This window comes from Cygnus atratus, chromosome 6 (assembly GCF_013377495.2).
Source record: "Cygnus atratus isolate AKBS03 ecotype Queensland, Australia chromosome 6, CAtr_DNAZoo_HiC_assembly, whole genome shotgun sequence".
Lineage (NCBI taxonomy): Eukaryota > Metazoa > Chordata > Aves > Anseriformes > Anatidae > Cygnus > Cygnus atratus.
Window position 1 is genome coordinate 34,105,738 of NC_066367.1, and position 23,452 is coordinate 34,129,189.

Below are 23,452 nucleotides of genomic sequence, written 5' to 3' on the forward strand. Positions count from 1 at the left end.
GCATTTAATTCAAGGTTTCATCAAGATAATTGTCTGTTTGGTTCACTCCTCTAATTGAACATTTGCAAGAAAATTAGTGTATGCTCACCCATGGGAGAGAGGAGGCGCAGCAGGTATTGCACTGCAGTATTCCAGGGTCACCGGTAAAATGCTTGTAGTGTTTTCATGGGACATGGAGCTCATTTCTCTGGCATAGTCACAGAAGTTGCAGGCAACTGTATTGGCCAGCTGAAATCATTATTGAAGTCTGTCTTGGCATTAGGCAGATTGTCTGCATTACTCCAGTGAAAAGTCTGATCCATCTTCTCTTATTTAAAAACCTTGTCATTCCCAGGCTGAACGGATGGGTATTTTTTCTGCCTTGTCTTTGCTGAAGTTTCCATTAGTACTAAAAGCTCTGCTCTCTGGTATTTCGCTGCCCTGCAGATGTTACAGGGAGAAAACAGCTCTATTCTCTAATCATCAGAGAGCCATCCCTCGCAGCGAGCAGTCTCCAGACATACCAAACCCTTCCAGCCTCTCCTTGCAAGACGGGAGCTTCATTCTCACAAGCAACCTGATACTTCTCTTCTGCATTTGTTTCTGCTTGCATATGAGAAATTAAGTGCCCAGATTAATTAAGTACACTAGAGAGGGTTTGTGAAACACCGGTAATTGCATCCAAGGAAATTCCAACATAATGCCTTCCTGCAGTGCATTTTCTTCTTTTTTATTTCATGGCCACATCAAAAACTGTTTCATCTGGTGATATGCCTCCCTGTATTTTCCCGAGGCTGACCTCCCAAGCTATAGCAGATTTTTTGTTATTGTTGTTGTTATCAGTCCCCAAGCACGTGATCTTTGCTCGGTACCAGTGAATCACAACCTCTCTCTGTTACCCAGTCCATGTATCACTCAGTTCTTCCTTTGCACTGTCCCAGTTCTCTCTGTACAAAGATGTCACTTAGCTTCTTGCCTTCAGTAAACTTTTAGGAGGACTATAGCCACTTGTGTGCCAGTATAATTGGTGAAATATTAAACAAGACTGGCTCTAAGACCAGTCCTTCAGCAGTGACGCTAATAACTTCCCTCCAGCCTGAGGCTTCCCCATTTAACATCACTGTTACTCTCCTACCTCTAGCCAAGCTAAATTTTTTGTACTAATCCCCATCTTCTTCAATTCAACTAATAACTTCCCAGGTGACAGTGTAGTAAAGCTTTACTAAAATCAGGCAGCTGAAAGATCTATTTAATTTCCTTTGTCCAGAAAGAGAGTTTTCTTCTCTAAGAAAGATGTCAGATTAGTCTTCTATGCCTTACCTGCATTAAACCCAGGTGGTATTTTTCCCTATGTTCTCTTAGCTTCACTGGCTTTGATTATACTTTCCTTAAAAATTGTTCTAAAGCTTTGCTGCTGTTAAAGGTAGAATAAAGGGCTCTTAGTTGCTCTGAGATTTTTTTTTTTCTCTTTCAGTGTTGGTAGGACATTTATTATTTCTGATCGCGTGATACTGTTCCTGTCTTGCTTGATTTATTTAAGCTTGCTACCCCACGTGAATTCTCATATGCCAGTTCTTTCACAAATCTGGATGGAAATTACTTAGTTCCCGACTTTTACACATTTGATTTCTTGAGATGGGTGTTCATCCTGACTGTGATAGTTTCTATGTGGTTACCTTCATTGGCATTGAAATGAAAATCGAGGCATGTCTTCGTGCAATTTGGAGTTATATACTATCTTTAAGCTGTACTCTAGCCTCACTGTGTAGTAGCTGCACTTCCTTGCAGATTATCTCTTCATGTAGCCAACAAAGCTTATGTTGCTTGTTTCAGTATCTCCTGAAGCAGCTCCCTGGGCTGGGTTTTGGTGGCTGCCACTTGCTCCCTTCTTCGCTGTCCTCCCAAGCCATTCCTGAGCTCTGGTGCTTCTTCAACTCCAGATGAATGCCTTTAGCCCCGCTGGACTTGTTCTGTCCATTTGTCTGGCTGACTAGTGAGGCCTGACATGCTGCCTTCCATTTTTTCTTACTTGAGATATAAGTCCCTGTAAGTATTGGCATCTTTGACTTGAAAAATTCCCGTCATCCTCCCCAGGCAGATCTTTCAACCTCTTTATTAGCTGACTTCCCTGGCTGGTTCCCTGGCTGTGTAGAAGTTGCCCTTTCGAAGCCAAATGCTGTGACAGAAAATGCCTTTTCTAAGGGGTCTGTGGATTTCTGTAACTACTTTAATTTAGAATCAGCATATGAGCACATACTCCAAATTTATTTTTAAAATCAGTAATTTTATTCCTCTTATTTATCAAAAAGAAATCTGGAATAGCATCACCTTCCTGTTTCAATTAATGCTGAACTAACCTGTCAGTAACTGCTTTTAGGAATATTTGGATCTAATATTATTATTAGCAGCTTTTGTTCTCCAGTAAATCAGAAATCTTGTTAATACATATTGCTCTAATAACATTGCATTTATATTAAGATCCAGCTCTGGAGGTCTGTGGCATGTTGCCCACTGGCATCATCACGATGGAGTCATTGTCACTGGTTGGTCCCCAGATAATTTCAGTCTGGTTTTGATAAACTTCATCAATAATTTAATTCACCAAGTCTCGCTTACCTTTCTCCTTGGTGAACCTCCATGACTTCATGTAAGTCCCTTCTGATTTGTATCTCTGTAAGAGGAAACTCAAGCCAGCTAAATGTCATCTTTGTTTAAAGCCTTACAGAGCTGTGTTGTGCTTCTCTTCGGTAGGTAGTGCAAATGTTTATATTTGTTTTCTGATACATAAATTGTAATTTGCTGGGGAATTTAGATTTTGCAGTAGAATAACTCAGGCAGTATTTTATTATAAATTGTAAATTGGGATGTGAATGTGTATTAGGATGTATGTAGATACACATGGAGAATTTTCAGAGATAGAAAAGATGGGCTAGGTTGAAAATACATTGTATACTTATTTTGATTGTTCTGAATATTGCCATTTAAAAATATCATAAATTCAGAAAGAATATCTTGTAGTTACTTGGAGAAAACACACATGTAAGATGCTGAGATGAAAAATACTGTGAAGATGTGCAGAAACCAACAGAGCACTTGGATTTGGGTTCACTTGAGTGGGCAGCTTTGTAGAAGCTGAAGATGTCTTTCTCCTCTGGCTGCTTGGTATTGATTGCCCTTTGGCCAAAGGTTACCACCTCTTCAGCAGCTTGGCCTCAGCCATCTCCATTCCCAGTCTGTCCCCAAGGCTGGATACATTAATCTGTGAGCTGGGCAAATTCCGGTGCTGGCACAAGTTTCCTTTGATACTGTAGTCAGTGACGTGTTAAGCCCCTACAGCAACCAAGAGGTAAACTTTTCAAATCATGTACCTTTTGGCATTTTGGAAAAACTTATTGTTTCCTCTGAGGATGGTTGAGAGGGACTCGAGTAAGATGTGCAGCAGTTCCTCTTGGGGAACAAAACAAATCCCAACAGGGCTTCTAAAATACTGCCTTCCCCTTCTTCCCCTCTTTCTGGGAAGAGATTGAGTGAGAAGTTTTAGGCTTAATGTCATTTGATGATGTTCGCTGGGATGACCTGCAGAATTTTTGGCATCACCCAAAGTTTCCACCACTGTTAACACCTCTCTGTATCATCATGTATTCTTTCTGTCACGAATTTGCTTATACTCAGTATTCAATATTTCCACTCTTTAGCCTTAAATTAAACGTAAGTGTAAGAATTCAGCCACAAGTATCGTCATGTGGAAATGCAGAGATGCTAGCAATTGGTGTTTGATGACTGAGGTTTTTCACCTTGCAATTAAATAAGGTCCATGAATAAGTTCTTGTGAAAGATAAATAAGAATGCATGATGCTGGCCAGGAGGTCATAGATGAAATGAAAAAGATTTTTTTCTTATAAGTACTATGGAAAAATGAACTTTACAAGTTAGTGGTCTGGATGCTATTACTGAATACAGTTTATAGCAAGCAAGAATAACTAAAGAATAACTATATAAGAATGTACAACAGCATAGAAAAGATTGAGAAGAACTTTCAGCCATTGGTTTATCCTGTTTGTTTTCTGAAAATGTTCACCTTTGGGCATGCTGAGTTCAAAGATAATTAAGATAAAGACCCATAGAAAAGAGATTGCAAAGAGGCCTTCATTTATAAATAGTGCAAACCAAAGAAAAAAAATCTGTTGTAAAATACCATGGTCATTTTTTTTTCCCATTTAGCCCCCAAGCTGCTGAACATTGAAAGGTCATGCTTGACAGACTTATTTGGGAGTATGTGCCCACAGAACAGTATGAAATGGACAACATCAGTGGAAGAGTCTCTGCTCTGTCGTGCTCTCTGTGTGTTTCAACTATACTTAAATTACAATTTATCTGCATCTTAAATGGTGGTCCTGTCTGCATATTGATTTCATCCCTGGTCTTCTACTGAAGAGTCTCATTAGACAGCCTAGTCACTTAGTATGTTGATTCAATAGGACTCTCAAACACTAAATATTAGCTATACCCAGGCAGGGCTTTGTTGCTAAATAGCAGAGACACTCATGAAGTGCATGCTCCAGACTGGATAACAAGTTTGAAGTAGGAGAGACCATGATCATGAAGATGCTTTCTAAGCTCTAGAGGTGCTACTTAAGAGTTACTCTTCTTTTATTCCTAACCTTAAAGGTTATTCATAGGTCTTATTTCTTACTTAAGCAGCACTAAGCAGGTAAAAGCCACGTTTAGAGGAACATATTTAGAATTTACAAGAGAGAACCTATGTTTTGTAATACTGTTTATACTGAGCATTACAGAGGCATTTAATTATTGTGCAAACCTAAAAGATATATTCAGACCTTGATAAGAATGCTTTCTGATCCCTACCTAAGCAACAGATGAGAAAATCTGATCAGATCAGATTGGTTTAGATAAAAAACTAATGAGCATGAAGACTAAGTAAAGACTGCCAGATTGGGTTCATTGTGTGGTGCTTTGGGCTGAAAAGTAGCAGTTTATATGATATGTGATGATGACAGATTTATTAGAAGAATCATTGTTTTGGTCCCAGTACAAATATCACAAGTATCCAAAGCCCCTGAACAACTGCGTTCTCTTTTCCTTTTTAATTTGCAATTCTTTTTATTCTTCATGACTCTTCCAAATTAGCGCAGCATTCTTCTGTTTGTCACATAAAATGCTTTTTTTTTTTTTTCTTTGCATCAGCTACTACAAATAGCCCAGACACCTCAGCATAACACAGAAGGGGATAATAGGCTAAATTATCCTTAAGCAATTGTGGTTGTAACTGTTTCGTGTCTTATCGTGGTATGTAAATTTGATTCTTTGCTGGATCCCACAGACACATCTTCATTTTGACTACTGGAAGGCACAGTAGGATAAATGGATTAAAGAAGGGAACTAGCTCTTAGCGTTATTTCTTATCAGTTTTATGGTAATGCCTTCTATGAGGTAGTTGCTGTATATACACATAAAACAGATTTCCTCCCCAAAAGTGGTTGCCTATCAGTGTTGTAAAAAATGTAGGGAAAAAAAAAGTAAAACAAACAAAAAACAGCCAACCACACAAACAAGAAAAAGACAAAACAAACAAATGAACAAAACAACAACAACAACAAAAAAAACAACAAAAACTATAGGGAAAGGTCTAAGAGTAACAAAAAAGGTAGAAGTACTGAGATTCTTTGGCCATACAGGTTAACAGTAGGCATAATGTGATATGTAGGCGTATGTGATAGTATTTTAGCAATGTTATTTTTTGAAAAAGCAAGCATAAAAAATAGCAGCCAGTATTACTGAGAGTGATACAACCTAGATGCCATGTCTGGCTGGTTTTAGAAGGAGAGGTGAGGCTTATGGCAAAAGTGGATCTTGAGAAACTACTAAAAGCTGGGAGGTGGGATGATATTTTATGTTAATTCCAGTTGAGTATTCCGGGGAGGGCAGCACAAAGGAAAGTATAAGAGAAGTTCAGACATGAGTGCTCCGTGCTGGTGTCATTGACAGAGCAAAGTAGGGACAACTGAAGTGAGAGAGAGAGGGGCTAAAATAATGTGTTGGCTGGAGAGCAACACTTCAGATATGACAGTATAAGTGCTAGTTTAAAATGGAAGTTGAAGCCATGGGGGAGATAAAATTAGCCATGGACACGATAGGAAGAAAGAAAAGCAGGAGAGCTGAGAGATAGCTCTCTGGTGCCCCATAAAAAGGAGGATAAGTGGAGAGAACAAACTTATGAAAGGCATAGCAAAGAGACAGGTAACTCCTGTTCTCTATATAGTCGTTCTTTGGTGCAATACATACAAAATAGCATGTGACATCTTTGGATTAGATACCAGCTTTTTTGTTCCCTGTTTGAACATCAAGCTTTTGATACCACACAGAAATCACCAGTAACGTGCTCTGCCAGGAGCACTACCTCCAGAGGAAGGTTGTACACATACTCTTGCCTGTCCAACCTAGGACTGCAATTTTTGGAAGGCATCTTGTGGCTGATGATTAAGTTCCCATGCTAGAGTGTGCTCTGCCAGGCAGGGATGCACACCTTCTGCCTTTGCAGATGGAAATCCCTTTGCAGGAAATGTTTGCAAGGAGGCAGGAGGGAAGAAGTCCATCATCACCAGCAGGTGGGAAATTGTGGTACTGGCACTTAGCTCATTAATTCTGAAATAAAGCCCAACCTGTTGCAGGCCTGTCAATGTGTCCTCTAAATCTCCATGAAGCTTTTCTTGCTAGGAAGGGTAGATTGTTAATTTTTAGTTAAGTGTCTTCTTGCCTTCATTGGGGCTTCCCTGTGTCTAAGGTGGTGAGGAGCAGCCTCTCAACCACAGGGGGCTGAGGTGGTGTCACACAAAGGTCGGGATGGACTCAGCGAGGAGCCAGAACTGGCATTCCCTGGGCTGGAAGAGGTTCATGGAAGAACAGACACACCCTTCCTCCAGCTGCCCCAAATCAATGGCCTCTAAAATACAGCTGTTCCCCCCTCCTTTCAAGCTCACCTCCTGGAACTTGTGCTGGCTGCTCTTGGTCCTCTGTGCCCTTTCTTGGGTCTCTCTGCTGCCACCACCAAATTCAATTTTGCAGCCTGTAGAGTTAGAACAAAATAACTCATTCAATTTTACCTACATTACTGAGCAGCCTGAGGGCTGGCTCTGAGGGCAGGTGGGTATTTAATTTGACGTTTGTGCCTCTGCAAGTCTCCTCTATAAGCTGGAGGAGCAGTTCTAGCACTGTTGCGGGGGCCAGCTGATGCAGGTGAGCAATTGCCAATGGAGGAATAATCTCTTGAAGAACAGTAATATGTCAGGTTATACTCCAGACTTCTCTCTGTGGGATGATACTGCTCAAGAAAATTAAGCCTAGGAGATAATTTGGCAACAGTCTTATTTTAAATGCTGATTAATGACTATTGCTTTAGCTTTAATGCTGCTCCTGTTCCACTCATGTGATGTTTTAATATGGCAAAGGAATTATGATTAGTGCATTTAAGTTTTTAATGTTCAGATAGTTAAAATGCCCCATAATAATCGCTGCCTTTAATATTCAGCAAAACTATTACAGAGATATAATTGTCCTTTGGTGTTGAAAGGAAGAAACTGGGATCCCGACATGATCTTCAATGCCTTTCTCTCTGGTAGCTTAAATCAAATCCTTAAATTTCAAAGTCCTTGGCAGCAAGTTTTAGGAACTTTAATTAAAAAAGAAGTCTTCCATAAATAAATTAAAGCTGAAAGACTAGAGATTGTTAAAGGAGAAGTTCAATAATTGCAATAGGAAGAACAGTAGAAGGTACAGTAGGATATGTACCAGAAAATACAAGTTAAAGCATCAAAATCAGAAGACAAATTCCGATTCAGAAGTCCGTAATCCAAAACACACCTGTGCAGCATACAAAGTACCTCAAAGATTTATAATTGTTATTCTCATGACAGTAAAATATTCTAGATCCCGTTCTGCAGTATCTCACACTTGTGGGAGTCAGGAATGATTTTCTAATAGAGTTACAATAAAATAATAAAAAAGAGCAGGCTCCAGCTCTGCAAATTTGGCTGATACTTGGCAGAAGCAAGAAATGGTTGTGTATTTTTTCCTCCTTCTGCCTTGGAATTGGTATTTCTATGCAGTTGTTAGTTTTCATCTCACCCAGCTTGCAATTCTGTTGCTTTCTGTTCTTCATATTGGGGAAAAAAATATTCCATTGTGATTTTGTAAACTGTGTAAGAGTCAAACGAGCTTGAACTCAAACCTTTCCTTGAAAAGGAGAATCCCCCAGCTCCTCTGCAGGACCGCTGTAAGGCACAGAAAAGCATCTCTGCATTTCGAGTTGCTGAACTCGCTGCAAGGGGTTTGGCAATTTGTCTAAGAGAATTTTTCATGTACAGCCGCCTCGCTCAAGAATCACAGCTCTCCCACTCAGCCCCACGAGCTCTGCCGCTGCTCGGCTACAGCAGCACATTGAACTCATCCTCACCTCTGCCTCCTTCCAGTGGAAACCCCCGCTGTTGTGCTGGGATCTGCTTGTGCTGCCTTTTGTCTCGGCCCCAGCCGCCCGCTCACGTCCCTTTGCACCGTGCCCTGTCCCGTGCTGCCTCAGTGCGCGGGTGCAACGTCCCGCTCAGCTTCCTTAAAGAATTACCTTGCCTCCTCTCAAACACTATCTTAAGACGATGCCCCTTTGTGGGTATTGCTGCCAGCTGATGTTAGTCTAACAATTCAGGAGACTCAATTTTTGGTAAGCTCTTTCCTTTCTGTTTTCTTCCTTGTATTCCCTCCTTGCCTCTTCCTGCGTCTTGCTTGACCAAGGCTGGTGTATTCTTGCTGTTCACCCGTATCTGTAGAAGCGTTCATTAATAATTATTGTCCTTTCTTTCAGTGTCATTTTTTTTCTGATGGTTTAGCTGATCTTGTCCATGTGTTGATGTACCACAAGTACTAGGAGTCCTTTCCCTCAATGGGCCCTTCCACTATCAGTCTCTCTTTCTGCTCCACTTCCTTCACCATATACTATAAATAAAGCTAAATATGGATGATTGATGACCCTCATTATCTTCCTGGCATGATTCCCACTCCTTCAGGATGAACCCAGGGCTGCCACTAATTAAACAAGAATTAAACAAAAACTAAGCACCTAATTGACCATAGGCATAGGAGTTCCCGCCTATTCCTGTAGGAAAACATCAAGGAGAGGATAGAAAGGGCAGGCAGCAATATTGTTTGTACCCATGGGTAATTAACTGTACTGAGGCTGTTTAGCAGCTCCTGACTTTCCCTGGTGTGTTGCTGAGGTAAGCCTGAGGTGGAGAAAGGGGAAACAGCTGAGTATTTTGCTCCCGATGTGATTTTCTGTATGCATTTTCCAGAACAGAAGCAACCTCATTGAACTCATTGTTGACAGCAGTAATGTATAGGACTACATAATGTATGAAGCTAAAGTGCTGAGCATGACTAGGAAAGAAGAAACGCTGCACCATCTGGAAAGGAAGTGAATTCCTGTGCAGAAAAGCTGTTCCGCTGCTTGGTGCCATTTACAGAGCAGGCATGGCGAAGGGGGGAATGGCTTAGCCTCTAGGGGAGGTTGGAGGTTAAAGGAAAATTGGGGGGAAAAACAGACCCTGTGGAGATATTCCCATCAGTCTTTAGATCTGGGAGGCTGGCAACCTGGCATAGCCAATGGAAGGAGGTGGGATGCCTATGACTACAGCAAGCTGTAACTAGAAGTCTAAATTAGAGGGTTTCAATACCACCTGTTTTATTGTTGTGATCCATGACCTTATTAACACATTTTTAGAATGAAAGAAAGTGTCAAACTTGAAGAAACATAAAGGGTAGGTGGAGAGTCTGAACATATGGTAAAGGTTGTTCTTTTTTTTTTTTTTCCTCCTCCTTGCTATATTATTTTTAGGGAAATGAAATTGCAGTTTAGCATTAAACCCATTTTGGAAAGAACTTTGTCTGCATGCTCCTTCTTTTGCAGAGGTGACTTGATCTCTGTAATGCATTTTTTTTTTTTTTTTGCATTAATGCATGAACCTGTTTTATTTATGTTCATTACTCATTTGCAGTGCAGTAATCTGTTCCATAAAGATGTGTCCCCTAGTGTGGATCACTAGATTAAAGGGTTTGACCATGTCTGTGGCCAAAAACATTTTTTCTGAGCTATTTAAATGATTTTTTTTTGAAGAAGTACAATGCTGTCTTCACTCACTAAATGTTTCACATATAATGAGAATAGCTGCATTTTTTTTTTTTTTTTTGTATTATGGGGCCTCTTGTGTTTTTGCAGGGACATACACATGACAGAAAAATTTGCACACCCAAATGCAGCTCTCAGTTATTGGCGATGTACAAAACTTTGCAAATGTAGTAAGTGTTTGAACATGTCTGAATTCTTTCTTCATAGGAGATCTGGAGGAAATAAACTGGATTCTGGGAAGAATCTTCCTAGAAGCATCCAAATATAGTTTGACCGTTTTCTTCTGTCTTAAAATATGTCAGAGTGATGCCTGGGAATTCAGTGTCTTCCATTAGTGCAATGCTAAATCTCAGACAGGTGGCTCGCTGGTGGCTGACCCCAATATAATTGTACTGGATCTGCAGCAATCATCGGTTCTCTTGTGTGTCTCTCCCATACCGTCATCACTTCCCTTAACTTTTACAGTAATATGCTGTCAAAGTCATAAATGCCTTTCCCATTTTATTTATTTATTTATTTATTTTTAATCTCTGAGGGCTAAGCTTCTAGCTGACTTTCTGATAGATTTTCTAAGAAAATGCCTACTGAGCACATTTTTGACAGCAGTTCTTGTGTCTGACCAATTAGCAGAACTTATGGTAGGTGTCTCTTGGCTGCACAGGCAGAAGTCCACTCAAGATGGTTAGCTAGCAGCTGCAAACAAATGATGTTTAGTAGGAGTTGGTAATTACTAGCTCCTCCATAACTCCACGATCCCACAAAGAAAATTGGGATTAAAGTGGATTTTATTCCCTGAGCCAGTTTTGGAATCTCTCTTTTCTGCCTCTGAAATTACAGCGCTTGGAGCATACTAATGACATATGTCACTATTTAGGTTGCAGTCATCTGATGCTTTCAGTCTTTTGTGAGGTTTGCATTTTGAACCCAAGTCACTCAAACATAGGGAATGTCTTTGCTGTATGTAATGTTACCTCCATGAGGAGACAGGAGCTTAAAATCAGTAACAGCTCTTTGGATACCGTTTGCCATGTTCATCTATATATGTGCTTGGGCAATTCTCCCAAGTCATGGGAGGTTTACAGACGCCCCCATCCTTCAGCTCTTATCTCTGCTCACCTGAAGGATGCAGTAGGTGCACCTGTATGCATCACTGTTTGCAGCTCAGAAAAGAAAGTTTTTTTGTAAACCACCTGCAGAATAATGACTAGGACCAAACTATTGTGACTAAGAGCGTGGTGTCTGTTAGCTTGGGCATGGTCATTTCTTAAGTTATTCAAACAGGAGTCCAAATAATCATGAGTGGCTGCCCAGATGCAAAACTACATTTATAAAAACTTATGGCTACAAATTTTCATCCTCAAGAATCTCTTCAAACTCTGTATGAACGAATACTGAGGTGTAAGTTGGAAGGATTGTTTTATTCTCTCTAACTCACGTACTTTCTGGAAATGGTACTGACACTTAAAACATCAGATTAACCATCATTTTTTAGCGCTGATATCAGAGTTGTTTTAGGCTGAATATTAAGGAGAAAAGAGCTACGCACAATGAAATAATATCCTAGGTAACCTGATGAAAGCCCTATAAATAACTGTTTGAAAATAAGACTTTATTATACTGAAACTAATACCGTATTGAACTACTTGGAAAGTTATATCGACATTGTTCAAGAATGCTTTATCTCTACTGTTTGTGATTCTAAGCTGTGCATTTATTAGATACTGCTATTGGGAAAATGGACAGCTATATATTCCTCTAGGAAAGGACAGCCATCTGAGATTCAGTGCATGGCTGTTGGAACAAAACAGAAGAGAGAAAATTAAGTTTCAATGAGAGAGTGGGGTAAAGATGAAAAAGAAAAATATATATATCATGGGAGGTTGCTGAGTAGAATCAGATAATCTTAAGACCAAAGATCACCTGTCAAACCAAGTAAATAATTCAGGAAGACCCTTGATCCCCAGAGATCCTGGGCTGAATCGGCAATTGAGCTCTCCCAGTCCTTTCCTGTGGATGTGAATCGATGCCGGACTGCTACGCTCCCCCATGCCAGTAACTTGCATCTCTGCAGGCTGCAGCATTGGCTTTCATTGTCCTGAGAGAGCCGTAATTTCCCTGCCCCACATTACTGGATGTACTCTCAGAAATTACCTCCCGCTGAACTGGCCATCTCACTGACATACTGCTCCTGCAAGAACTTCCATGCTCTACACCTCCAAGGCTGTATGCTTTGAATAAAGGTTTAACATGAATAAAATACCAAGCAAACCACTGACCCTCCTGATGTGGACAAGAATATGGGAGTCCAGAAAGGTTGAAGGAGTTGTGAACATAAATATGCCTGTAGGGTGAAGTCCTGTAGCACTTAGATTCCCCCTGCTTAGTCCCATCTGAAAGTGTGATGAAAGTTTCTGAGGTGGTTTGGGGCACTTGCATTTTAGCCTCCCATTGTTCTTAATGTATACCCTAAATAATTATGTCTCTACCTTGAACTGTACTGCAGCCAAAAGGAGAGCTCATTCAGGCAATAGAAGTTTGTCCCTGTGTTTATTCTGACTTCCAGGAAACTTTGTCAGTTTTCCTGCCTCCAGGTTTCTGAAATCCCCACCATGAATCCCTGTGGCAGAGGATCCGGCTGATGGACAAAGTGGTTCGGGAAAACCAGACCATATACATCAACACCGATTGCACTAAATGTCTCATATAATTGTACCAAATGGTGTGTTGAAGAAGGAATGGGTGAATGAAAAACATGAGTGCAATTTTGAGAAAGAGCAAAATAAATAGGGAGACCTGGGCTATTTTTCAGGCTGTATCATACAATCAGAAACATTCAAAAATGGGAAGTGTTGGAGGGAGATAAGGGACATGTACAAGGTGGCAGTTATGTTGCAGGTGATAATCTGCAGGAACCTGAGAGAAGCTGCCCAGTCTAATCTTCTTATATTTATCTCTGAGAAGAATAAAAAACAGTTATACAACATTGAGATACACCGTTCCCATTTGTTGGGAAAACGCAGACATTTCATATTGCCAGCTTTGTCTCTGTTGTCTCAGCTCAGAGGAGCTATAGTGAGATGAAAGCAGTGGGGAATGTCCTAGGAGCCAGTGCATCCCGGTTAAGGGAAAGTATTGAACTGAATCCCAAAAGACTCAGTTCAATGGTTCTTTGCTAAGGCAGCAGAGTTAAGCATAAGCAAATTAAATTTGTTGATATAAAACTGAGTTGTGCAATAAACACAGAGAGCTTGCCTTCCCTTTAATGCATGGGAGGAGCACTGTAAATGGGCCAAGAAGCCAAGGGAGAGCAAGCAATGTGATGTTTGGAATGATGTACGCCCGTTTTCCATCAAAGTCTGGATAAACTTGCGTGTCCTTATGTTAGAGACTCCAAGGGCTTGAGTACAGTGAGGTTATACAGCTTATCTGTGCTACCTGGGCTGCTTTTGGTGTGAATTCATGCTGTATTTAATGCCAACCACCTCATCCAGCTGCTCTGGGCCCCCTGATGGGGAGAGGATGGAGGTGAGTACTGGCGTGGAAAGGCTGCTGTGGCTAAGTGGTGTCTGCAGGTTCATAACAGTTCATGAATACGGAGAGGGAGTAAATATCAAAGAAGGACAGCGGTTATACAGCATGGGACCCAGGGGTGCAGCTAGGGGTAATGGGGTGGAATTAACAGAGTGGAGATGCAGGCTGACTGTAAGGAAAAATCTCCGTAGCTAATCAACCCGTACAACAATGCCCTTTTCAGACTGAAAGAGCGGTTGGAATTGGCACAAACTAATTCTTCCTTTAGGAGTGTCTCGAGTTCGTTAGGTCCTCTCAGAGGCCAGGTGTGGATCACTTCTGCGTGTAATTCCGCTGATGGAGCGGGGCTATGGAGAAGAAGGATGGCTGCGTGCGTGGTATAAAGCGCGTGTGGGAATGGCCCCATTATTTCTGCTGTGTCAGATGAGCGCTCGTGTCTTTGCTGCCATCCCAGCCTGATGGAGAACGTGGTCTGCCTGAAGATGCGTCAGCTCCTACCTGCTGCTACTGCCTCGGTGCTGTGCGGTGCAGCATCCTCCGTGCGGGGAGGCCCCGACTAGTGCTGGACAAGTTGATCTGGTGGTGGTGTAGTGCCATGTCATCTGTGGAGGTGAAATCAGGTGGTATTGGAGAAGCCCTCCTGGTGGTGGTGAGGTGTGAGCATATGGCTGTGCTGCCTTCCCCGGCTGAGCCCACCAAGCCCACCCCAGCTGCCCAGCGCTTCCCCCGGCTGCCTTTGTTGGCCCCGAGCGCTCGCTGCGGAGACAGCTGCACCCAGAGCAGATGTAAACGGGGCTTTGGAAAGGAAGCAGTCCAAAAGAGACAATGCTGCAGAGTGAAGTCTGAAAGCTTAGTATCAAATTGCTTTGGGAAAAAACAAGAAAGATAAACTAAGCATTCAGCCTGAGGAGGCTAATTCCCAACAAAACCATGCATTCTTATCATTAGAATTGTTAAAAATGTCAGTTATAAGTAGATGTGCTATAGGGAAGTCTGGCGGCTTGTATTACTGCGCACAGCAAAGATAAGCTTATCTTATTGTATCCTGGTTTGGTTTCCCTATTTTAGAGCTCCTAGTGCACACGCCTTTGCTGGAGACCACTGGGGTCTTCCCTCAGTACCTAACCTCATTTTCTTTAAGCCTCCCGTAATTCTTCCCCAAGGAGAAGGTTATTTTACCCACTGTGGCATCTGACCTCATTGTCAGGAGGTCTTAAAAAGCACAGCCGTTAAAATAATCGGTATTGAAATTTTCTCTGCCCCAGTCCTCCCACCGGTGACCTGTCTTGCTGCTGTTGGGAGTGCAGAAAACGTAAAACTGTAATTTTTTGCAAGCGTGAAAGCATCTTTTCCAAATGTAAGGATGTTTCTTTGCCAAAACACGGTGCCGCAGTCCCGTGCTTGCCTGGCTGCTGTGCTCAGGCTCCCGTAGGAGCAGTCAGCAGAGGTTTGGCTCAGCCCCTGCCATCACTGCAGTGCCTCTGGGCTGGTTCGGCTTCACCAGTGCTCGGTGTTTGCCAGAGCTAGAAAGTCAGCTGCTGTCCTTGAGCAGCATTATTCACAGTATTTAACAGGGAAAACACATCACCTCGGGCTTGTATTTGCCTTCAAATTGTAATGTCTTTTGGTTTTATTAAGAAAAATGTTTCCATGTCTAGATACACACGAGCACAAATATCAGTTACTCAGTTGATTGGTTTTCTTCATCTCCATGGTGCTCAGGAGGGAATTTGTTTGGCACTTTTCCTCTCTGATAATTTTTGTTGATAGAATAGAAAGTAACAGAAGGTAGCTTGATTATTCCGTTATACCATCTGAAACAATTTTTTTTAAAAACTGTTTTTTATGCCAAATGCAGTGGCTTCTTCAGTGATCTATACCCAGGGTGTATTTCTCTATACCCATCTGAAGAAATGTGGTGTGTGTCTGTCCTTCGCAGCCTAGCCCTGTCAACATGTGGCCATTAAAAATGTCATTTGCAAACTGTCTGGTGTCTGTATGATAAACACCGAGAGGAATTTAATGCCACGCGTAAGTATTTTTAAATGCAGCTTTGAGTGAGCAGTTACTTCCCTTGCTGTCTAGTGTTCATCCCTAAGTTATTTATCAGCCTAAATGAAAAGGCAATGAGTTGTGGATTGTTTCCCGACTCGGGATGCGCTGGGAGGGGAGGTTTGTGCACAGGCAGTCTGGAGGCTTGGGCAGGCCAAGAGCAGCCACAGAAATGTTTGTGCCTGGCCCTTCGTCAGCATGATGCTGTGCTGCGGGAGAGGCTGGCAGATAAATCTGAGGGAGCCTGGCCTCAACGCCTGCGCGGCAGGATTTCCAAAAATGACTTTGCAAAATAAGCTTAATTTAACCGTGGGAGAGTTGCCCGTTGTTCACAGGTAGAGCAAAAGATGACGCTAATGTCAATATTAGACTAACGGTTGATAGGGGTAAAAACATTAGCCTTTTTGATATTGCTTATTTTCAAACGATTCTGATGTGTTTCATGTGTCTGATGCAACCAGAAGCTGTTACAGGACTTACCGGAGCACAAAGAAGCAGCTGAAGTGTGTAGCCCAGTGGGGCTCCGCTGGTTTTCTGTGGCGAAGTAACCCCGGCGTTGCCTCGCGGCGTGCCTCTGTCCTGCCTCATCCATATTTGCTTTGTGTTGTGCTTTGTCAAGTGTTTGTGAAACACAGCGAGCCTTTTTCACAAGCATTTCTCTTTGTCAGTCTTTGAGTTGCCTTCACCCCTTTCCGTGTCACTGCCACAGTTCCTCGTTACCGCATTTCTCCTGTTTTCCTGGCTTTCTTTGACTTGCATTTCTATAGTGATTGCTCGCCCTTCTTTTCCCACACGCAGTTACAGTTGTTCTTTGTTTTCCTCTCCCTTATTTTCCTATCAATTAACTCGTGCTTATCCTTAGTGACTTCCGTGCGTACAGATGGGTACCCACACGTGCCACTGCAGGAGGGGCAGGGATGCCTTGTGAAAGGAGGGTGGTGGTGGTGGTGATAAAAGCCAGCAGGAGCAGTTGGCTCAGCCTGGGGCAAAGCAAGGACCTAGAAGCCCCTACCCTGGACCAGAAGCCCCACTTGCATGTCCAAAGATGCCATCTACTTTATCCCCTCCAGAGTTACAGGTGAGAAATGGCAGAACTTACTCATGAACTATGCAGCCAAGAGAGTGTTTGCTTTACTTTAATGATTGCTTTTCTGTTTTCCTTCTCCATCCTGCATGCTACTGGCACTATCATGACCTAGTTAAAAAGTTTATTCTCTTTGTTCGATTCCAGCTCCTGTCTTGGTTACAATTTAGTAGTCAGAGCCAATGCAGTAAAGAAAGTATTGTTGTCTTCATGGGATCAGTGCTTACGGGGTGATATGTGGACTATCTGAACTCCAATGAGCTTCTGATCTGTAATGTAGAACAATTTTTTTGACAGCCTCTCAAAAGGCGTGTAAAATTCACACAGGCATCAATCCTCCCTTCAACTTCAATGTTCAGTTTATATTGTAAGTATGTAGTATGGGTTAATAAACGTGGCACTCAATGATTAATATGTGATTTAGAAGTTTTCTATGGAGTTCTTCATTCAGAGATACTAAGGCTAGAAGTAGACCATGATGGTGATGGGCTGTTCCGACCTCTTGTATAGCACAAGCTACTGACTTTGTAGTCAGACTCTTGCTTACCTGCTGAGTTGGAGCAGGTTTGTGGAAAGGCACCCCACCTTGGCTCACACTTCAGTTCAAGGAGAGTTTTCCTTGGATAATCTGATTCAGTAATTAATTTCCTTCATGCTTAAAAAGGTCCTCTTTTTCATAACTTGAATATGAATTTGTCTAACTGCAGCTCTCAGCCTTGGGGACATTTATCTTTATCTACTAGCTTTAAAAATCCTTTTCTAAAAGAAATCCCCTCTGTATATTCCCAAAAGTGACCAAGGCTCCTTTTCACTACCTCTCACCTGAACCAAAAAGGTAGGTTTCTTTAGTTTGTTACTGCAATGTGAGTTTTTCAGACCTTGAATTATTTTTCTGGGTTTTCTTTAACTACTTTTCTTTAACTACCATGTCCTCAGGAAGGACATGGACGTGCTCGAGCGAGTCCAGAGAAGGGCGACCAAGCTGGTGAGGGGTCTGGAGAACAAGTCTTATGAGGAGCGGCTGAGGGAGCTGGGCTTGTTCAGCCTGGAGAAGAGGAGGCTCAGGGGCGACCTTATCGCTCTCTACAGTAGTTTAAAGGAGGCTGTAGCGAGGTGGGGGTTGGTCTGTTCTCCCACGTGCCTGGTGACAGGACGAGGGGGAATGGGCGAAAGTTGCGCCAGGGGAGTTTTAGGCTGGATGTTAGGAAGTACTTCTTTACCGAAAGGGTTATTAAGCATTGGAACGGGCTGCCCAGGGAGGTGGTGGAGTCACCATCCCTGGAGATCTTTAAAAGACGTTTAGATGTAGAGCTTAGTGATATGGTTTAGTGGAGTACTTAGTGTTAGGTCGGAGGTTGGACTCGATGATCTTGAGGTCTCTTCCAACCTAGAAATCTGTGTCTGTGTCTGTGTCTACTTTGTTGTTATCAGTGTTGCTTTTACAACGAGGATCTAGAACTGTAGGCAGTGTTATAACAGTGCTGTTAAATATTTAATATAATGGTAATTCCATTGCTCTATTTTTACATGAGGTATAAGAGTCCCTGTTTTCCAAAATGCAGTCTGGCCATCTGTGATTTATTCAAGGCAACAGTGAATTATCCAGCAGAGAATCCATCGATAGGCAGTTTTAAGCTGCTGGATCTCTTTAAAGCTATCTCAGGTGTCATTCTGCTACTCTGCATCTGGTGTGATACAGAAGAGTCATTTCTTTGTGTGACACGGCATTGCTGTTTTATCTGACACTGATACCACGCTTCGCTGGCACTAGACAATAGATGGTCCCAAATTACACTGGTGTTTTAACTACTTACCTATAAGCAACAGTGGGAATTCCACAGCTCGCGGCGGCAATGATTCTGGTCTTATTAGTCTTACTGTCATCTGCTGGCTATCAGTTGTTTCAAATCCTTCACGTTTTTGTTAAAGTGGGGTGCACACATCTGGACATGGTTCATGAGCTGAATCCATGCAATAGCTGAAGTGTAACTTCAGGGTTTTACAAACTGTACTTTTTATTTATTTTATTTATGTGTTTATTTATTTTTGCAATGTTAGTGAACCACATTCTCTTTATGGGTCTTTACAAGTTCTGGATCCCTTGCAGAGGCTGTTTTTCTCCCATCCCGTGTTTCTGCTGTTGAGTACTCAGTCCGGCATAAGCTCAGTTCTGTAGCTCTCCTTCAGCCTGATCTTTCAGTACATTTCTCCAATTCGCAAAGCCCATTTTGAATTCTCTTCTTCTCTGCATTGCCTTGCTGTTCCTCTCACCTCAGCAGCATCTGCAGAATAAGTAGGAATCGTTTTCAGTCCATCAGCCCCAAATTAATGAAAACATGAAGTACGACTGGATACAGAACATAAAGCTCTGCAGAGCCATGCATGAGATTTCTCGCCTGTTTTCCACTACTAACTATTCTGAGCATGATTTTCCAACATATTTTGCACTTACCAAGTATTAGATTCATCCAGACCATATTTCCTTAGCCTAGGAGACAGTGTCAAAAGACTCACTAAAGTCACCATAATATCTGCCATTTCATCCCTATCCCCAGCATCTGTTACCCTGCTGCAGAAGAACATCAGAATGATTTCACACAGTTTCTTCTTCACAAACCCCTGCTGCCTGCTGCTCGTCTCCTTGTTATTTTCTGCTGCTTATATATAATATGTCTGTATGAAAATATGTTTCCAAGAGTAAAAGTTTGGCTGGCTGCTATGCAATTCGCTGATTTACCCCCTTTCCTCCTCCAGCTTTCTCCCATTGCATCTTCTGAAGAATCCTGTGCAATCATGTCCTCATTCCTAAATAACCCCACTGATCCAGAAATTACTTCAGGACTCTCTTGCTCTCCTTGTTGGCCAAACTTTCTGAGCCAGTGCCCATCATAAAAAGTGTCTCGCCTTTCCTACCCTTCACCTGTTGGGTGATCTTTCATTTCCTACCATTCCCTCTGTTGTAAATTGACTGTTTTTAGGGCTGGACTTTTTCTGTGTAGTTCCTGCAACAAGTAACAGCGTTTCCCCTTTTTTGACTCTTCAGTTCCTTTCAGATCTGCCATTCAACTTCAGTTTCTCTCACGCTCTGCTAAGGGCTGAGTGAATATTTTCCTTTAGACCCTTTACATAGTCTTGAAACTACTGTTTCCTCTAACTTATACCACATAGTATTTTTTCTGATGCATTATTTAATTCTCTAAAAGGTTTTAGGTAGAGTGGTTTATATGTGCGACGCACTGCGAAGCACAGCTGTGTTGCATAGTCTTGACCAGTTACCGTCAACTTTCTCCTTTTACTTGCTGTTTTGGGGAACAGCCTTTTTCACTCCATTATTTCCAGAGTCATGAATGCACGAAGGTAGTGCTGTGGGGAACGGCAGAGGTGGGGGAGCTGCAGCATTGCTTGTGCCCTGACACGCCATGGTACTGCAGAGCAGGACTGGGGGCACTGCTGGTGATTCTTACCCGGTGCATTACCCCCAGTGTGTGAGCAAATTGGGAGTTCTTTTTTTTTTTTCTGGAAAAGTACCAATATTCAGACACTACTAAGGTCCTTAAAAACAAGGCAGAAGGAAATAAATATGTGCTAGATGCTAATGTTTGTGCAGCATGGGTGTATATGGATTTGGAGTTCGCCATTGTTCCTGGTCAGATTTATTCCAAAAATGTCTGTTTGGTTTTTGTTTGTTTGTTTGCTTTAATATAGTTTCTCATTAACCATCCCTATATATAGGCATCACTGATGTACATGCTAAATAAGTAGGTACTCCATCAAAAAAGATATATAAATATATCAATATATAAAAAATTATATATATATATATATATTCTTTCTAGATGTGGTACTGGGGTACCTATAAATGTCCAGATGTTCCTTGCATGCCACAGCATGACCTGTGGAACAGTGGAATTCAGCAGAAGACTTTCCATTGTTTCCTGTGGATTTGGCCTCAAAATAAAGGCCAATGACAGAAATGTCAGAATCTGAAAATGTATATATTCCCTGATCTGAAAGAAAGGGATGGAAATCCTGCAGAAAGTTACCAAGAACTGGAGGGGCACTCATTACCCTGCAAGGCAGTGGCTAGCAAGCACTTTGCTGAGGTCTTTTGGCTCTGGGGACAGCATGCGTGCACTCTGGTGTCTGAAGAAGGTTGGGTGGAATTTAACTTTTGGCTCAAGGGAACCTTTAGTTTATTAATTATGAATGTGCTCACTGGAGAGCAGACTCAGGTGGATGTGTGGTTTCTCTCTGCAGCACATTGCTATTGTAGCATGTGTGCATTTTGTAAATAAAACTGGGCTCTTCTGTGCCTAAGTCTTCTCTGTCTGAGTCTGCCTATAAGAAACATCAAAAAAAATAAAAAATAAAAAATCCTTCAAACCAAAAAAAAAACCCTCAAACCCTGTCAGATCATAACAATTTCAGGATTTCTAAATCTGCAGTGTTGTGACTGTAGCTGCCTTCAAATCTCTGCAGAACCCTGAGTTCAGGAGCTTGTCACGGGGGTGGCCTCTCAGCGGCAGTGCCAGGAGGGCTGTACCACCTGTAATTACACACAGCAAATTGCTCAAGTTAATGCTGCGTCTAAACACGGTACTAACATCTGCCTGTCTTGGCAGCGAGACAGCTACCATAAATATGCTATGCAACAGGCTGTCACGTATTCTGGCTCCCGGAGTAACTTGCTCTTCTGAGGGGAAATTTCCAGCCCCCGTTACTAATCAGGCTGTGAGTGATCTGAAGCCCTGGGATCCATCAGGCATCGACCGGCATCCCTCCTGCCCTCCCTCCGAGCATCACTTTCTGTCTCTGTCTCGATGCTGATGAGGAGCAATCAGACCTGCTGCTGAGTGGACTGGGGAGAGAATGACAGTCGGATCCTAATGAAGCAGTAGGGTTACGAGCTGCTTTGCATTTCTGCTCCTGCACGTGCAGGACCCTGAAGCCGGGCCGTGTGTGGCTGTGCATGCGGGATGCCCCGGGAGCAGTCTGCAGTCATCTCCACTTCATGCGTGTGGTGTGGTCGCATGGAAGTGTTTCAGAAAACATCTAGCTTTCAACCGTCTGACACTTCCCCATCTCTTCTGCCTCTTGCCTATACTGCTATCAATCACTTTGTTCTTTTCAGCTAAGTGGTTTTAAATCTCCTGTGGAAAACTTGTGTCAGTCCGGTGTAAGGACAAGTGACTGCTTTGCAACGCTAATTCAGTCTTGCTTAAGACATGAAAATAAACTGATAAAATACCAATTTGAAGTTTTTAGACCTTGAAATGATTTAAAATCTCTTGTAAATGAAAGTCTGGGGCTGAAACTTTTTCTCTGAGGCATCATTTTTAACTTAGCAGTAAGCTCTGATGGTCTTTTCTTTAAATTGCCTATTGTACGAATGCCTACAAAGAAAGTGCTTCTTTGGGACTGTTTGTGTTTAGGATTGGCATTTATTTCATTTCTTGTGACAGATGACTCGGCTTTTCGATCTAGTAATCACTCGCTTGTGCCCCTCGGGGGCAGGGGCTGACCTGCAGGAGGGCTGTTTGCGGTGGTAGTGCAGATGCAGCATGGTGCTGGCCGGGTGGCTCAGGACCACGGGCGCATTGCTCCCATTTCCCCAAATCCCAACCTGCTCTGGGCTCCTGGGCTCCTCTGCGTGGGCTTCAGATCCACAGCTTTCATGAAAGACAGTGCCACCCAATTAAGATTTAAATGTCTGAAAGCCTTTAATGTCTGCTGTGATTGATATTCTGTAATTGTGGGGTTGCTTACCAAATTTCAAGTTAAGCTTCATAGATTTTTTTTTTTTCCTCCTAAGGCTTTGATCTTGAGACACTCGGAGGAAATCCAGAGGATTGCTGGGTGAAGCTGAATGAACTCTGCTTCATTCTTCAGCACAGTCATGCTTCTCATTCACTCACAAATAAATGCCTGATTTCTACTTGAGGGATTTTTTTTTTTTCTGAAAGATGGGGAAATCGAAGAATTGAATGCAACCTTACATTGTAGCAATTTTATTTTAAGCAGATTTTCTGCCTTTTTTTTTTTTTATTCTTCTCGATATTATCATACAGCAGCTCAACTAATGAATATATAATTTTCTTTCCTTTCTGCTTGTCATGCCCTGCTAACATGGACATCTACAAAGGCTCAGGTTGGTGTTGCAATCTGTCTTCATCTTATCTGATTGTTCTCATTTAGTAAAAAGGGGCTCTGCTGTTGTTCTGCATCAATCAGCTTTTTTCCCTTTTCCTCTCTTTAAAATTGGATCCAACATTATTACTGCATTACAGATTCATCCAGAGATGTGCCACATTCGTTTGTTACCCCTGAAACTATCCTTCGGCTTCAGCAGAATGTGCTGTTTCAAAAAACACAGGACATTGATTTATTTATACCTACTTAAATTTGCCATGCTTGCCTTGCTTTGTGACAGGGAGACAGCAGAAGCTGCAATACCCACAGCTTCTGGAATCAGCAAAAAATGCAGCACCACTCTTCCTAACGAGTTTCTGCCTTGGTTTAGAACTCTGTGTTTGACAACGTAGTAAAACGTTAAAGTTAATATCTTGTCAAGATTCTGTATTTTCTTGATACTGAAGCAATATAATTAAAATAAA

At 42.1% G+C, this 23,452-nt stretch overlaps 1 protein-coding gene across 1 annotated transcript in view; it reads left to right on the top strand.

Moving 5' to 3' along the window:
• THSD7B (thrombospondin type 1 domain containing 7B) overlaps positions 1 to 23,452 on the top strand; it is a 263,133-nt gene that overhangs the window by 199,817 nt on the left and 39,864 nt on the right. The window contains exon 15 of the mRNA XM_035556107.2: positions 22,981 to 22,986. Coding sequence (XP_035412000.1) covers positions 22,981 to 22,986 — 6 coding nt within the window. The remainder of the gene's footprint in view (positions 1 to 22,980; positions 22,987 to 23,452) is intronic.